General features: G+C 41.1%; 1 protein-coding gene across 1 annotated transcript in view; it reads left to right on the top strand.

Moving 5' to 3' along the window:
• Positions 1-669: 669 nt before the first annotated feature.
• Positions 670-16,653, top strand: part of LOC124721319 (PI-PLC X domain-containing protein 1-like) — a 71,973-nt gene continuing 55,989 nt past the window's right edge. Inside the window, exon 1 of the mRNA XM_047246229.1 lies at positions 670-818. Within this exon, the coding sequence (XP_047102185.1) occupies positions 758-818 (61 nt within the window). The 5' untranslated portion in view covers positions 670-757. The remainder of the gene's footprint in view (positions 819-16,653) is intronic.

Raw genomic sequence — 16,653 nt, 5'->3', positions numbered from 1 at the left:
AAATAGCATTTTTTATAACTATAGTACAAGAACAAGTCACTGTCTTCACCTAGACAGGAAGAATAAACATAAGACTCAAAATAGCTTTTTGTACGAAGGTGTAAAACTGTATCATAAACTGCCGCAGAAAATAAAAGAAGCAGATAACATGTACCGCTTTAGGAAAAAAATCTTAAACTGTTTTTGCAGGAACACTGCTTTTACACTATAAGTGAATTCCTTAGTACAAAATGATTGTAAATAGCTTTTGTTTCACAATATTTTGATAAGGAGCAAAAATGATTGTAAATAACTTACATGTCACAATGTTTAACTGCATGTAACAACAAACTGTATAAATATATGAACGTACGCAACTGACAACATCCATACATTTTAAAATGTCCACGGATGGCTAAATAAATAAATTTAAAAAATCTTAATATTTTTTGATAGGCTAGAGCCATTCCACTGTTTGTCGAGTGTGTAAAGGCACTTTTTCTGGATGGTGGGTTAAGTGTTTGCTAAGGAGAGCTACTGTAACTACCTGTGAGTAAACGTGTATGGCGTTTTTGTGGGTCATATCAATCTACATGTAGGTCAGAGAGAAGCTTATACACTGCTGGGGCTACCACGAGTTGCGTACGGGGGCGTGAGGACGCCAGATTGCGGCATTAGGTCAATGGTGACTGGCAGGGCGTGCAATTTGCGTGATTATTCAATTGACAGGGGAGCCGGTGCCGCGAAACTAGCACACATCCCATGTCTTCACTCGTCGATGCGACCTCCCCGTGTCAACATGTTCGTCCTGCTGCTGTTCTGCGCCGATCTAGCACACAGTAAGTTTCAGCAGGCGTTTCCCGCGCCTGTTCTTCTTACACATTATTCTATGTCTGCTGCAATGTTTTTAAATATTCATAAACTCAGTTTCTTATTTTCTTCAATGAATGAGACCAAAAATAAGAAAAATGTATTTGTACAAAGAATTGTGTTTGAATGGGACCAACAGTGTGTGAAATTTTTGGAATTAATTGTCTATTTTAACGATACATAATATGGTCTTTTGTTCCCGTCCTCTTTTATTCGTTTTGTGGATTATTTGATCACATTTATCCCATCTAGATTTAGGATTCCCACAGTTTTCCGAAAACAATGAATTTGGATGCCAGAAACGTTCAATTGAAATGACCACAGCCATTTTCAGAGATTTGATTTTTATCTGGTGTTGTAAAATGACGGTTTGTATCATGTCCAATTAGAGTTTGTGCTTAGTCTCTACTGATTTCGTCATCGACAGAACACAAACCGTAATCTTTCGATCTTTCTTGTGATTGCTGAGATCAAAGTCTCGTGTTAAATGTGCTGAGGAAACAATAATTAAAATATTTCTACTTGGAGTCGTGGAACGTATATCGAAAAGACAGATTAGAGGCCATAGGAGTGGGAGTGTCAATTCCAGTTGACAAAAATATTATTGAGGTCGAAGTTGAATAAGACAGTGAAATCATTTGGTCGCGTATAACAGGCGTAGGTGAAACTAAGTTAATTTTTGGATGTTTTTACCTGCCACCAGATTCTGCTGTGACAGTTCTAGAGGCATTCAAAGAAAGTCTACAGTCAATAGCGCGTAAATACCCAGATCATGCAATAACAGTTGGAGGCGACTTAAACCTGCCGAGTATAGACTGGGATGTCTAGGGATTTATTGCGGGGAGTATAGACAGACAGACAGACAGACAGACAGACATGCGAAATACATTTTCAGCATCCCATACGCAATGGACATATCTTAGACCTAGTAACTACAAATAGGTCGGACCTTCTCGACAATGTCAATATACCGGGTGATCAAAAGTCAGCATAAATTTGAAAACTTAATAAACCACGGAATAATGTAGATAGAGAGGTAAAAATTGACGCACATGGTTGAAATGACATGGGGTTTTATTAGAAAAAAAAAGAAAAACAAATACGCGTGAAAGATCTCTTGCTCGCGTCGTTTGGTGATGATCGTGTGCTCAGCCGCCACTTTCGTCATGATTGGCCTCCCAGGTCCCCAGACCTCAGTCCGTGCGATTACTGGCTTTGGGGTTACCTGAAGTCGCAAGTGTATCGTGATCGACCGACATCTCTAGGGATGCTAAAAGACAACATCCGACGCCAATGCCTCACCATAACTCTGGACATGCTTTACAGTGCTGTTCACAACATTACTCCTCGACGACAGCTATTGTTGAGGAATGATGCTGGACATATTGAGCATTTCCTGTAAAGAAAATCATCTTTGCTTTGTCTTTCTTTGTTATGCTAATTATTGCTATTCTGATCAGATGAAGCGCCATCTGTCGGACATTTTTTGAACTTCTGTATTTTTTTTGTTCTAATAAAACCCCATGTCATTCCAAGCATGTGTGTCAATTTGTACCTCTCGATCTACATTATTCCGTGATTTATTCATTTTTCAAATTTATACTGACTTCTTGATCACCTGGTAGATATGAGGATTATCGATCATGATGTCACTATAGCAACTATGATTACGAAAGTTAATAAGTCAGTCAAGAAGGCTAGGGGAGCGGTTTTGCTAGATAGAGCAGATAAGCAGTTATTAGCATCTCACGCAGTGTGTGAATTGGCGTCACTGAGTTGATTATAACATTCAAATAGCATTTACGGCCAATATTCGACAAAATAGCTGTTATTTTTGTGTATTTAAACTTTAAAAAATCACTAAATATAGAGATTTGGCATGTGATCGAAAACGCTCTTTTATTGTCTGATGCTCTGGTGATGTCACAGACTAGGAGTAAGATGAAGCTATACATGTGCTATAGGAGTGCTAGTCGAACTTAGGAGGTTTTTACGTACTTTTTCTGCAACCAGTGTTGTTATATAGTGATGGAAAACGCAGTTACAATTTTTATCTAACAGTAGAAAGCAATTTGGTGAACGCTGATAGTGGAAACATTGTGAAAGTTGATTCGATTTGCTCCAACCATTTAGAGCGGCGATATGTGCAACTAAGGACATTCTTTTCCCTGCTCCCTGCAACATCATTAAACTCGCTCAAAACTAAGGAATTGTAGAACTTTTGCACTGCGTCAGTATATTATAACTAGATTGTCGACTATCAGTGATGGGCTACAAACCAAAGCACAATAAAACTATTCTTGGCAAATCTCTGTGCTGTTTCCCTACATAGAAGACATTCAGCTGCGATATTTCTTTAGTAGTAGTAGCAGCAGCAGCAGTAGAAGTAGCAGTTCTTTGACTAGATGCTCAGCGGCGCAACGGATAGCGCAGCAGACTCCGAAGTTATGTAGTTAGGAAAACGCGTTTTGTAGCTCGCGTTCAGCTTTCAGACAGGCGGTCTGGGAAGAAATCAGGACGTGGCCAGACCAGAACATATGCAACAATTCTCAGAAGTAGAATGAGTTTGTTAGGTCAGAACATGAGGAGATGGATGAAAAAAATGTATAAGAGCCTTTTTTATCTTCAGTATATTTTCGAATCCATGAAAGGTTATTCATTTTCAAAGGTTTTGCACGAAATACGAAAGTAGAGTTAGCAGAAACCAGTTGCATCGATGGTGGGATGTACTATATATAGCGTCACTTTAATCTTAATCTGATGAATGGATAACAGAGGATAAATGCATTTACTTTGCGAACAAACATCCCACTCTTTTAGAAAGCATTGCTAGTAGTGAAGATATAACTATACGACCACAGTACAACGAGGTGTATGACGATGGTGTTCTCTATGCGGGGTAGAAAAAATCATGTACAACATGAGGGTAATACAAACGTGAGGTTTGTGATGTACGTGAGTGTAAACTAACGCCAGTCTCTGAAGCAGACTTACGTCATCTTTATGCAAGATGATGAAACTTCAGAAGTTTAAACAAATAGCACCGTAGCTCGACAGTACAGAGATAAAATAACTTGTTTCTAATAAAGTAAAAAGGATTTGGTCACATTAACTAGAAAATATCTTTCTGAACGTGACATGTGTGAACAGTGATTGCAAATAATGTCAGCGCATGTAAACAGCAAGGAAAGCACAATAATATTCTGTTTCGTATATGTGAGGTGACGTTTTGCAATTTTGATGTGGTTTTCATATGAGAATACTATCGAGTTGTTTTATAAATAAGTTGAAATATTTTTCTGGTTGGATTCGAACAAGCGATCTGCGGGCATCATCTTACAAAATTCGACGTACCACGCTAATTACTGAGCTACCGAATAATGCAGATAAAGTTGAGTGAAACGACGATGTTCACTAAAAATTTAATTTTGTTGGATGACACTATCCTTCATTGTAATAGAGGGAAAGCATACCTCGGAAGCAAATTTATATTAACTTCACAGTGCAATATATTTGTAATTAACTTGTTAATGAACTTGTGCGTCAACGTGGTGGCACTTTGCCGGTTCAGTGCAACCACATTTTATGCATCTCCTCATCTTTGGAGCACTCAAACTTTTCAGGAGTTATTATAGATTTATTTGTACAGTATGGTACTAGACACCGTTTATAACCCATTTTCCGAAACGTGAATTCCAAAGCAAGACACCACTGTGAATCAGCATTATGACGGTAGTAGTAGTAGTAGTAGTAGTAGAAGAAGAGAGCTAGCCAGTGACGTCACAGTCATAATATGACTGGAATTGAGCGTTTTAGCAGGCTTTCTAATTATCTGAATTTCATTTCCGTTTTTGAAAAGAATACTGAAATTCAAGAGGAAAAACAGCATGTCAGGAGCATAAAATGGCATAATCAATCATTCAGACAGTTTCCAGAAAACAATCAAATACCCTATTATGGGCAAAGTTTAAGTAGATTGTAAGTCGTGGCATGGAGAGTTATGTGCTTAGTAAATGGATAAAGGATGGAAAAGACCGACCATGATTTAATAACGAAATTCGGCAGATGCTGAGAAAGCAGAGGTTGTTGCACTCTCGGTTCAAAGGAGAGCTCACAAATGACGACAAGCGAAGGTTATTAGAGATTGGGGCGTCTGTGAAAAGATCTATGCGCGAAGCATATAACTATCACCGTCACATCTTAGCAAAAGATCTGACAGAGAATCCGAGAAAGCTCCGGTCTTATGTAAAATCGCCATTCATTCCCTTGTTCACCAGTCTGGGTGGCAGATGAAGGTAGCAAAACGAAAGTCATAGTTTTAAATTTCACTTTCAGAAAATAGTTCACTCTGGAGAATGGTACAAACATGCCGTCATTTGACTATCGAACAGACTCTCCTATGGACGACACAGAAATAAGCATCCCGAGCATAGAGAAACAACTGAAAAATTGGAAAACAAATAGATGACTAGGTCTGGATGGAATCCCAGTTCGATTTTACAAAGAATACTCTAAGGCACTTACCCCTTACCTGGCCTGCATTTATCGTGAATCTCTCGCCCAGCACGAAGTCCCAAGCTATTTGAAAAAAGCGCAGGTGACTCCAGTGTATAAGACAGGTAAAAGAACGGACTCGCAAAATTACGGACCAATATCCTTAAGTTCGCTTTGTTGCAGAATGCTTGAACAAATTCTCAGTTCGAATATAACACATTTTCTTGAGACTGAGAAGCTTATGTCCACGAATCAACATGGTTTTAGAAAGCTTCGCTTTTGAAAAAGTCAGCTTGCCCTTTTATCACACGATATATTGCGAACAATGTGTGAAGGGCAACAGGCCGATGGCATATTTCTAGATTTCCGGAAAGCATTTGAAACGGTGACCCACTGTAGGCTGTTAACGAAGGTACGACCGCATGGAATAAGATCACAGATATGAGAGTGGCTCGAAGACTTCCTAAATAATAAATCCCAGTATGTTGTACTAGAAGGCGAGTGTTCATCAGAGACAAGGGAATAGTCGAGAGTGGCCCAGAAAAGTGTGATAGGACCGCTTTTGTTCTCTATATACATAAATGATTTTTCGGACAGGGTGGGCAGCAACCTGCAGTTGTTTGCTGATGATGTCGTGGTGCACGGTAAAGTGTCGAAGTTGAGTGACTGTAGGAAGAGACAAGAAGACTTAGACAAAATTTCCAGTGTGATGAATGGCATCTAGCCCAACATGTGGAGAAATGTGATTTAATGCGGATGAGTAGGAAGAGCAAACCTGTAATGTTCGGATACAGTAGTACTAGTGTCCTGCTTGACACAGTCAGGTCGTTTAAATATCTGGGCGTATAATTGCAAAGCAAAGCCAGATTAAGTGGAACGCCGACCGGGGTGGCCAAGCGGTTCTAGGCGCTTCAGTCTGGAACCGCGCGACCGCTACGGTTGCAGGTTCGAATCCTGCCTCGGGCATGGATGTGTGTGATGTCCTTAGGTTAGTTAGGTTTAAGTAGTTCTAAGTTCTAGGCCGTCTAGGGGACTGATGACCTCAGATGCTCAGTCCCATAGTGCTCACAGGCATTTTTTTAAGTGGAATGTGCATATGTGAACTGTGGTAGGAAAAGCGAATGGTCGACTTTGGTTTATTGGGAGAATTTTACGAAAGAGTGGTTCACTTGCAGAGGAGACCGCATATAGGACGCTGGTGCTACTCATTCTTGAGTACTTCTCGAGTATTTCGGATCCATACTATGTCGGAGTGAAGGAAGACATCGAAGCAATTCAGAGGCAGGCTGTTAGACTTGTTGTTGGTACGTTCCAACTACACGTAAGTGTTACAGAGATGCATAGGGAACGCAAATGGGAATCCCTGGAGGGAAGGCAACGTTCTTTTCGAGAAACACTAGTGAGAAAATTTAGAGGACCTGAGTTTTTAAGTTGACTGCCGAACAATTGCGCGTAAGGACCACGAAGATAACATTCGAGAAATTAGGGCTATACGGAGACATATAGATAGTCGTTTTTCCTTCGTTCGATTTGCTAGTGGAACAAAAGGAAATGGCAAGTAGTGGTATAGAGTACCTCCCTCCACGCACCGAAAGGTGGTTTGCGGAGTATCGATGTAGATGTAGTTAAGTGTCCACATATTTTGCGTAGACCTTGTAGTTTGGGGGGGGGGGGGGAGTATTTTTAATGTTTTGAGAGACGAATGGCGACTTGTAAGCGGCCGTAAAAGGTTCCATTCCGACCCTATTAAAAACCTGCATAACACCATCTTTTAAATCATTTTCTTGAAAGAGAATTACTTTATTACATTATATTTGTGTCCTTCGCGCAGAAATAAATGACTAAGTGTAATTGTGTACAAGTAGTAACTTGCTTGGAGCTCTTTTTGTATGTAAAATCCTGTATATTTGTAATAGATAGTCCGCAGCTCGTGGTCGTGCGGTAGCGTTCTCGCTTCCCACGCCCGGGTGCCCGGGTTCGATTCCCGGCGGGGTCAGGGATTTTCTCTGCCTCGTGATGACTGTGTGTTGTGTGCTGTCCTTAGGTTAGTTAGGTTTAAGTAGTTCTAAGTTCTAGGGGACTGATGACCACAGATGTTAAGTCCCATAGTGCTCAGAGCCATTTGTAATAGATACACAGTTTATAATCATCACATTAATTGATGTTGTCATATCTCATCTTCTCACAATACTGCCTAGTCCTGAATCAATAAAACAATAAATTACAATTTGCCTGAAAGCTGGGATGGGGGGCGGGGGCCGCTGAGTTATGGGCTCCCTTGGGAAGATATTCACTGAAACGAGCTTGGTTACTAGTAACGCAATGCGGGAAGCATTTGATAAATAATTACCGTAACACAGGACCCTTCCCAAATTCCAAGAAAGTTTCGTCATATGTTTAGGACTGCATGTAGCTTACAAAAGCAGCATCTATAGAAATATGAACAAGACAGGAAACGAAATACAATATGGCAAAACAAAAGCCGAAATTGTGAATTCTGTCTTCAGAGGTCATTTTATAAAGGAATGTTACCATCATTGAAAAACTGTACCGTCGGCAAGGCGAACGAGACGATAGTCTCTAGGGTATAATAACGCTCAAATGCAGCTTAAATCGCTGAAAGTCAATAAGATCCCAGAGTCTAAGGGGGACAGTGACAAGATATGCACAGAATTTGCTAGTAAATTGTTTCCATTCATGATTATAACTTGCCACGGATCCCTTGCTCAGAGAGATGCCTCCTGACTGGAGAGGAATTCAGGTCTTTCCCCATCCTCGTGAAAGGAAATCGAATTGATCTAGAGAACTACCGTTCTATACCACTCATGTCTATTTGTAGCAGAGCACTGGAACATTTTCTGAATCAAGCATTACGATCTACTTAGCACAAAATAACCTCCATGAAAATCAGGGTGGGTTATGAAAACATCGATCATGCGAAACTCATTCAGAGGTTTTCACACATAAGTATCGTCAATGCGATTTATGAAGGAAGCCTAGTTGAATATCTAATCCTAGACTTTTCTACACTTTGATTCTGTGCCATATCGACGTCTTCTAGTGAAAGGTGGCTATGGGCAGGGCCGGTTCGAGAACATTTTTTCCCCACAAGTGACATATTATTTTAATGCCCCCCCATCACACTCTCTTGGACATCGACACGTTTGCGAACTCACGTTTACTGGAACTTTTTTACCTCTATTATCGTATACTTTCATCCGATTCTGCTTTCGCTACTAATATGATAAATCCTGTATATAAAGCTTGCACTTCGGCACACCTGCGCTCCTCGCCTGGCAGAGGGTTCATAGAACTATCTGCACAATAATTCTCTATTACTCCACTCTCGAATAGCGAGCGGAAAAAACGAACACCTTTCTCTTTCCGTGCGAGCTCAGATTTCTTTATTTTATTATGTTGATCGTTTCTCCCTATGTAGATCAGCGTCAGCAAAATATTTTCTCCTTCCGAGGAGAGAGTTGGTGATTGAAATTTTGTGCGAAGATCCCGCTGCAACGAAAAACGCATTTGTTTTAATGACGTCCACCTCAAATCCTGTAACATGTCCGTGACACACTCTTCGCTATTCCTCGCTAATACAAAACGTGCTTCCCTTCTTTGAACTTTCTCGATGTACTCCTTTAACCATATCTGGCAAGGATTCCACACCGCGCAGCAGTACACCGGACGGCCAGGCGTAGTGTAGGAGGTCTCTGTAGTAGATCTGTTCCATCTTGTTAAGTATTCTGCCAATAAAACGCCTCCTTTGGTTCGCCCTCCCCACAACATTTTCTATATGTTCTTTCCAATTTAAGTTGTTCGTAGTTGTAATTACTAGGTATTTAGTTGAATTTACGGGCTTTAGATTTGATTGATTTATCATGTAACCGAAGTTTAATGGATTCCATTTTAGCCATCATGTGGATGACCTCACACTTTTCATTATTTAGGGTCAACTGCCAATTTTCGCACCATGCTGATATCTTTTATAAATAGTTTTGCGATTTATTTTGATCTTCTGATGACCTTACTAGACGATAAACGACAGCATCATCTCCAAACAACCTAAGACTGCAGCTCAGATTGTCTCCTAAATCGTTTATACAGATAAGGTACAGCAGAGGGCCAACACGGCCTTGGGGAATGCCAGAAATCACTTCTGTTTTGCTCGATGACTTTGTCAACTGCTGCAAACTGCGACCTCTCTGACAGGAAATCAAGAATCCATTCGCATAACTGCGACGATATTCCATAAGCACGCAATTTCATTACAAGCTGCTTGTGAGATACAGTGTCAAAAGCCTTTCGGATGTCTAGAAATACGGAATCAATTTGAAATTCCTTGTCGATAGCACGTGAGTAAAGAGTGTGTTTTACAAGAATGTTTTCTAAATCCGTGTTGGCTATGCGTCAATAGAGCGTTCTCTTTGAGGTAATTCACAATGTTCGAACACAATATATGTTCCAAAATCACGCTGCATATCGACGTTAATTATATGGGCCTGTAATTTAGTGGATTCCTCCTGTTGCCTTTCTTGAACACTGGTGTGACCTGTGCAACTTTCCGGTCTTTGGGTACGGATCTTTCGTCGAGCGAGCGGTTGTATATGATTGTTAAGTATGGAGCTATTGCATCAGCATATCTGAAAGAAATTTAGTTGATATGCAGTCTGGAGAGGAAGACTTGCTTTTATTAAGTTATCTAAGTTGCTCCATTAATCTGAGGATATCTACTTCTAAGTTACTCATGTTGACATCTTTTCCTGATTCGAATTCTTTGGTGAAGGAATTTCGGAAGGCTGTGTGTGGTAACTCCGCTTTAGCAGCACTGTCGTCGATAGCATTTCCATTGCTATCACGCAGAGAAGGCATTGATTGTGTCTTGCCGCTAGCATACTTTACGTATGACCAGAATCTCTTCGGATTTCCTGCCAGGTTTCAAGACAAAGTTTTGTTTTGGAAACTATTATAACCATCTCGCATTGAAGTTCACGGTAAATTTCGAGCTTCCGTAAAAGATCGACAATCTTGGGGATTTTGCGTTCGTTTAAATTTGGCATGCTTTTTTCGTTGTTTCTGGAATAGTGTTCTGACACGTTTTATGTACCAAGGAGCATCAGCTCCGTCGTTTGTTAATTTATTTTGTATAAATTTCTCAATTGCTATCGATACTATTTCTTTGAATACAATCCACATCAGGTCTACACTTACACTGTTAATTTGGAAGGAGTGGAAATTGCCTCTCAGGAATTTTTATGTGCTTTTTATGTAATAGATATATTTATCGTTTATTTTTCGTGGATCTGAGAGTTAACGGTATTCACTCCCGCTACGACAACGTATGTTCACTAATCCTTGTACCCGTTTCGATGCTCGTTATTAGTTCAGGATTATTTGTTTCCACAATCATTTACTTTCTGGTGGGCTCATAAACCAATTGCTCAAAATAATTTTCAGAGAATGCATTAGCAGAACTTCGGATTATGCTTTATACATACTTCCGGATTTAAACGTATATTTTCGCCAACATATCGAGGGTAAACTGAAGTCACCACCATCTATAATTGTATGAGTAGGGTACTTATTTGAAATTAGGCTCGAGTTTTCTTTGAACCTTTCAGCAATTATGTGATCTAAGTTGGGAGGTAAGTAAAAGGATCCAGTTATTACTTTATTCCTGTTTCCAAGAATGGCTTCTACCCATATTAATTCACAGGAACTATCTATGTCAATTTCGCTACAAGATAAACTATTTCCAATAGCAACAAACATGCCACCGCTAACTACGAGGGCTATCCACAAAGTACATTACGTTTTGGAATTAAAAATAAATAAAGTATTGTAATTTTTTTTTATTATATACAGATGAAAACCACACTTCAATACTACTTTTCTACATAGTTGCCATTTAAATTAAGGCACTTATCGTAGCGATGGACGAGCTTGGAAATTCCTTTGTCGTAAAATTCGGCCGCCTGCGCCTTCAACCACGTGGTTAGCTCTTCTTGAAGCTGTGCGTCGTCATCAAAACGCTGGATAGCCAACCACTTCTTCATTGCTGGGAATAAGTGGAAGTCGCTCGGTGCCAGGTCGGGACTGTACGGCGGATGAGGAAACAACTCCCACTTAAAAGATTCGAGAACTTCACGAGTGGCATTTGCCGTGTGGGCCCGGGCGTTGTCGTGAATCAGCAAGATCTTTGAGCCCAACTTTCCCCAGCGCTTGTTTTGTATTGCTCTTCTGAGGTTGTGCAGACTTTGGCAATACCTTTGAGAGTTTATTGTAGTGCCTCTTTCCAGGAAATCCACAAAAATCGTATTTCTACCGGGTTACTGATTAACCACGTGGTTGAAGGCGCAGGCGGCCGAATTTTACGACGAAGGAATTTCCAAGCTCGTCCATCGCTACGATAAGTGCCTTAATTTAAATGGCAACTATGTAGAAAACTAGTATTTAACTGTGGCTTTCATCTGTATATAATAAAAAAATTTTCCAATACTTTATTAATTTTTAATTCCAAAACGTAATGTACTTTGTGGATAGCCTATCCTTTCTGAACACCGTTATGTCCTTCGTAAAAATTTCGGCTGAACTTATCTCCAGCTTTAACAAGCTTTCAGTGCTTATAAAGAATTGAGCATCAGTGCTTTCTATTAGCGCTTGGAGCTCTGGTACTTTCCCAACACAGCTACGACAATTTACAACTGTTACACCAATGGTTCCTCGATCTACGTTCTTCCTATGCTCAACTTGCACCCTTTGACACTGAAGCCCTCTTTGTGTTTCCCTGAGACCCTCCAACCTAAAAAACAGCCCAGTCGACACATACCTTGCTACCCGTGTGTGGAATGGTCCTATTTAGCGGAACTCGAGCCCCCACTACCCTATGACGGAAGTATAGGAATCTGCAGCCTACACATCACAGAACCTCTGAGCCTCTGATGCAGACCCTCCACTTGGCTCTGTTGCAGAGGTCTGCAACAGGTCCTGTCGACTATGCTGCAAATGTTGAGCACTATTGTCACCTTGCAAGCAAGACTGGCAGCTTTTACCACCTCTGACAGCTGCCCGAAACCAGAATGTCTTCCGATCCAAAGCCACACACATCATTGGTACCGACGTGAACTACCACCTGCAGTTGGCTGCACCATGTGCTCCTCATGGCATATAGAAGGGCCTCTTCCACATCTGGAATGGCTCCACTCGGTATGCACTCGAAGTGCACACTGACTTTCTTCTGCTCCTTGGCAGCCATGTCCCTAAGGAACCCAATAACGCTACTAACATTGGCGCTCCTAATTACCAATAATACCACCCTCTGTGACTGGCCAGACCTTGTAGACTGAGAGGTTTCCTTTGAAACTGGACTAGCGACTGCATCTGGCTGAGAGACACTGATAGCCACAGACAGCACCTGGAATGTGATTGTCAGACTAACAAGGAAGGCCTTACGTTCAGCTTCCCGTGTAGTCTTTCACAACCGGCCACTCCTCGAGGCAACCTCCCACTTGACCACGTGTGAGGGGACAACCTCTATGTGAGCAGTAACTGCACTAGGCACTGTTGTGGACCAATTGGAAGACTCACTGGTTGTGCTGGACATCTATTGGATCCCCACGGCCAGTCCACAACAGCGATGCCCATCCACTGCAGCCTCAAGCTGTGTAACTGAAGCCAGCACGGCCTGTAGCTGACAGCGAAGTGTCGCAAACTTAGCACACATTCACACACAGCAGTCACAATCCCTATCCATACTAAGGGCTGTGGAAAACTATACTATAACTATCGACACGCACTGTGGAACTAAACTGCAGTCACTGATGAAAACACAAGAGCTGTGTCTGGTAAATTAGATTAACATGCAGAGAACCATAAACTAAACTACCAAAGCACACAGGTGAGACTAATAATTTGCTACTGGTTAGGAACTTATAACATGTCACAAAATCGGTTACTTTCCGACACAAACGAAAACTCGAAAACACTATTATTTATGATGCAGTTATGTATGAGGAAATTCTGTCTAGTAAAATCTCGCAAATATATCAGTTAAGACTGGCACTAGCTCTTAATGTAGAGGAATGTAAAACTGCACCCTCCAAAAAACATAAAAACATGTTAGCTTTGGAGCACAGGATTAATGAGTCACAACTCGCCAGTAATGCGATAAAAATAGTTATGAGTATTAATGTGTGTAGATATCGAGTGGAACGAAAACATGCCCCATCAGACCGAGATTGGGTTAATAAAAAAAAATAGAGAAAAGTTCAGATGGTTGTTTTAATGCTTCAGGTGCTGTACATAGTCTCCCCCACTTGAGTACAAGGCACATAACGTTCATAAAACCATCTGAAACTGTCAGAAAAGTACTTCTTTGGGATGATGTTCAACTCGCACATCACATTTGCACTTGCTGTGTCTTGACGGAAATGCAAAATGTGGACAACTCTTTTCTTGAAACAGTCAAAAACAGGCGACGCGACTTGAAGTTACCAATATGAGCCTACTACCAAAAAGACTCATTTCTCTGCAAACCACTGTGAAGTGCGTGGGACAGGGTAATTCTCGTTATACCGTAGTGCATATTAGTGTTTCTTCCCCTTTCATTCCCGTACTTTGCGTGAGAAGAATGACTGCTTAAATGAATAAGTTTGCACTGTAATTAGTCTAATCCTGTCTTTGTGGTCCTACCGAGCCGGGTGGCGCAGTGGTTAGCAGAGGACTCGCATTCGGGAGGATGGCGGTTCAAACTCGCGTTCGGTCATCCTGATCTGGGTTTTCTATAATTTCCCTGAATTGCTTAAGGTAAATGCTGGATGGTTCCATCAAAATGGCATGGCGATTTCCTCCTCCATCCCTCCCTTATCCGAATTTGTCCTCGGTCTCTAATGACCTCGTTGTCAACAGGACGTTAAACACTAACCTCTGCCACCACCACCACCACCTCCTCCTCCTCCTCCTCCTCCTCCTCCTCCGCGGTCTCTATGAGCGCCATACGTAGGAGCTCTTGTATATTCCCATATCTCTCACTTAATACTGGTTTTTGAAACTTTGCAAGTAGCATTTTCGACCGTTTTAAGCGTCTACCAGTCTGAGGTCAGTCTGGTCAATGGGACCCTCGGGTAAGGACCTGAAGTCCCCCCCCCCCCCCCCCCTGCCTCCGTACTTGCCTGCTCCCCTTTGCCAAATCATCAAAAAGTCGCCCACACCTTGTCTCTCACAGCCAGAATAAACGACAGACCGACGCTTTGGATTTAGTGGCTTTTGTATTACCCAGGAAATACTCACGGAACACTAACTTTTGTGGTCCTGTCGTCATCAGTTGCGTATAATGTTACGGTATGCTGATAATTTTTGCTTTTGGAGCGTCTAATTACAACTGAGTGAAACACAAGTTTTCTTGCCATACGCGTTTCGCCATTATTCTTTGCAAGGCATCTTCAGTGGCAGGTTATGTGGATGTTGTTCTACCTGCTGTGTTTTGGTTGCATTTTTGGCGTTGTTCTTCTTCTTACAATTGCCGTTTGAAATTTTATTTTTCAGACTTCGCAGCACTCGGAACCGAACACGATATCAAAACAAGTGGTTAGTTCCTTGTTGCTTGTGTGCATTTTGGTGTGTTCCCTTGTTTTATTCGGCTTCCCCCATTGGAGGTTCACGTCCTCCCTTGGGCATTGGTGTGAGTGTTGTTCTTATCATAAGTTAGTTTAAGTAGTGTGTAAGACTAGGGACCGATGACCTCAGCAGATTGGTCCCTTAGGAATTCACACACATTTTTGAACACCTTGTTTTATTATTTGCCATGCTGCCTTGCATTTATTTGGGGCTCTTTCTATATAGTTTTCCACTGCCAGGTAATTAACATACAGCAATAGCAAGTCCACCAATGCTTTGCAATTGCTAAATATGTATGGGAATTGGATATCCCAACTGACTGCAAGAAAGAAAACGAAACCGCACATTAGTACAGCACAGTGCCTTCGTTCTCGCAATCGGTTGTAACAGGAAACCTGTACATTGTTGCTTGAAGAATAATTATATCCCATGTGCGTCTGAAATTTTATTAGCGTGTCGTGTAATAATTTGAAGTAAAGCGTTCAAGGACTTTTAGGAATTTTTGCTATGAACGCTTTCCTATTACATATCATTTACACGTTTATGTATTAAAACATATAGGCTATGTCCTTCCGAAAGTTTATTAGAGTAGCATGCAAAAATTTGAAGTAAGTCGGTCGAGAACTTTTAGAGATTTTTTGGTAACTTTAAACGTCTTGTCTGTATACACCAGTATAGAAGAAGAGGAAAGGTTCCCATACGCTACCCGGGGGCACGCCTGAAGTCACTTCTACACTGGTAGACGACTTTCCAACCAAAATAACACGCTGTGTCCTCCTTATTACGAAATTTCTAACCCAGTCACAAATTTTATTTGATACCCTATATGATTGTGCTTTCGTAAATAAGCATTGATGTGATATTGAGTCAATTTTTTTCTTTTGTTTTAGAAGTCAACAAATACTCCATCCACCTGATTGCTTTGATCCATGGCTTTCAGGATGCGTTGTGAAAAAAGCACGATACTGGTTTCACATGACTGATGTTTTCGGAGTCCATGCTGGGTGGCATGAATTTCATTTTATTCTAGGGACTTCATAATGTTTTAGCTCAGAATATGTTATAAAATTGTACAACAGATGGCTGTCAATGATACTGCACAGCAGTTTTGAGATTCAGTCCTGCTTCCCTTCTTGTGTACAGATGTGACCTGTGCTTCTATCCAGCCACTGGGCGCAATCCTTTGCTCAAGGGATGCACTGTATATTATGATTAAAATAGAAAAATTGTTTGTAACGAATAGTCAAGAGTTGACAAAGTGGATGCGTCACTGATGATAATCCAGACAACTGTAACAAAGTCAAGTGCTTTGGAAGTACAATGTTACATAGTTGCTCACAACAGTTCTATTAATATAAAATGTGTTGTATGGGGGCTGTGCAGGCAGTAAAAAAATTCCCATGAAAAGAGTGGCTAGGGTGCAGATTCAGGAGCAGCTTCTGTACAGAAATTGCCAGAAATTCCACCAGTCCCTGGGGCAATCCCAGTTTTTTCTCAAAGCCCTGACATTAATATACACCATGGGACCAAAAGTATCTGGACACCCCTATGTAATGAGGAACTGAGCACCAGATTTCACAATAGGTGAACCAGCCAGTATAAAAGAAGGCAGGGAGTAGTGAGTTGTCGATAGAAATACAGTAGCAGCAGAGTAGGTCGGTCTGAAGAGATTAGTGACTTCAAATGTGGATTAGT

Source organism: Schistocerca piceifrons, chromosome X (assembly GCF_021461385.2).
Source record: "Schistocerca piceifrons isolate TAMUIC-IGC-003096 chromosome X, iqSchPice1.1, whole genome shotgun sequence".
Taxonomy (NCBI): domain Eukaryota; kingdom Metazoa; phylum Arthropoda; class Insecta; order Orthoptera; family Acrididae; genus Schistocerca; species Schistocerca piceifrons.
The sequence above is the reverse complement of the archived record's forward strand: the minus strand, read 5'-3'. Positions and strand labels throughout refer to the sequence as shown.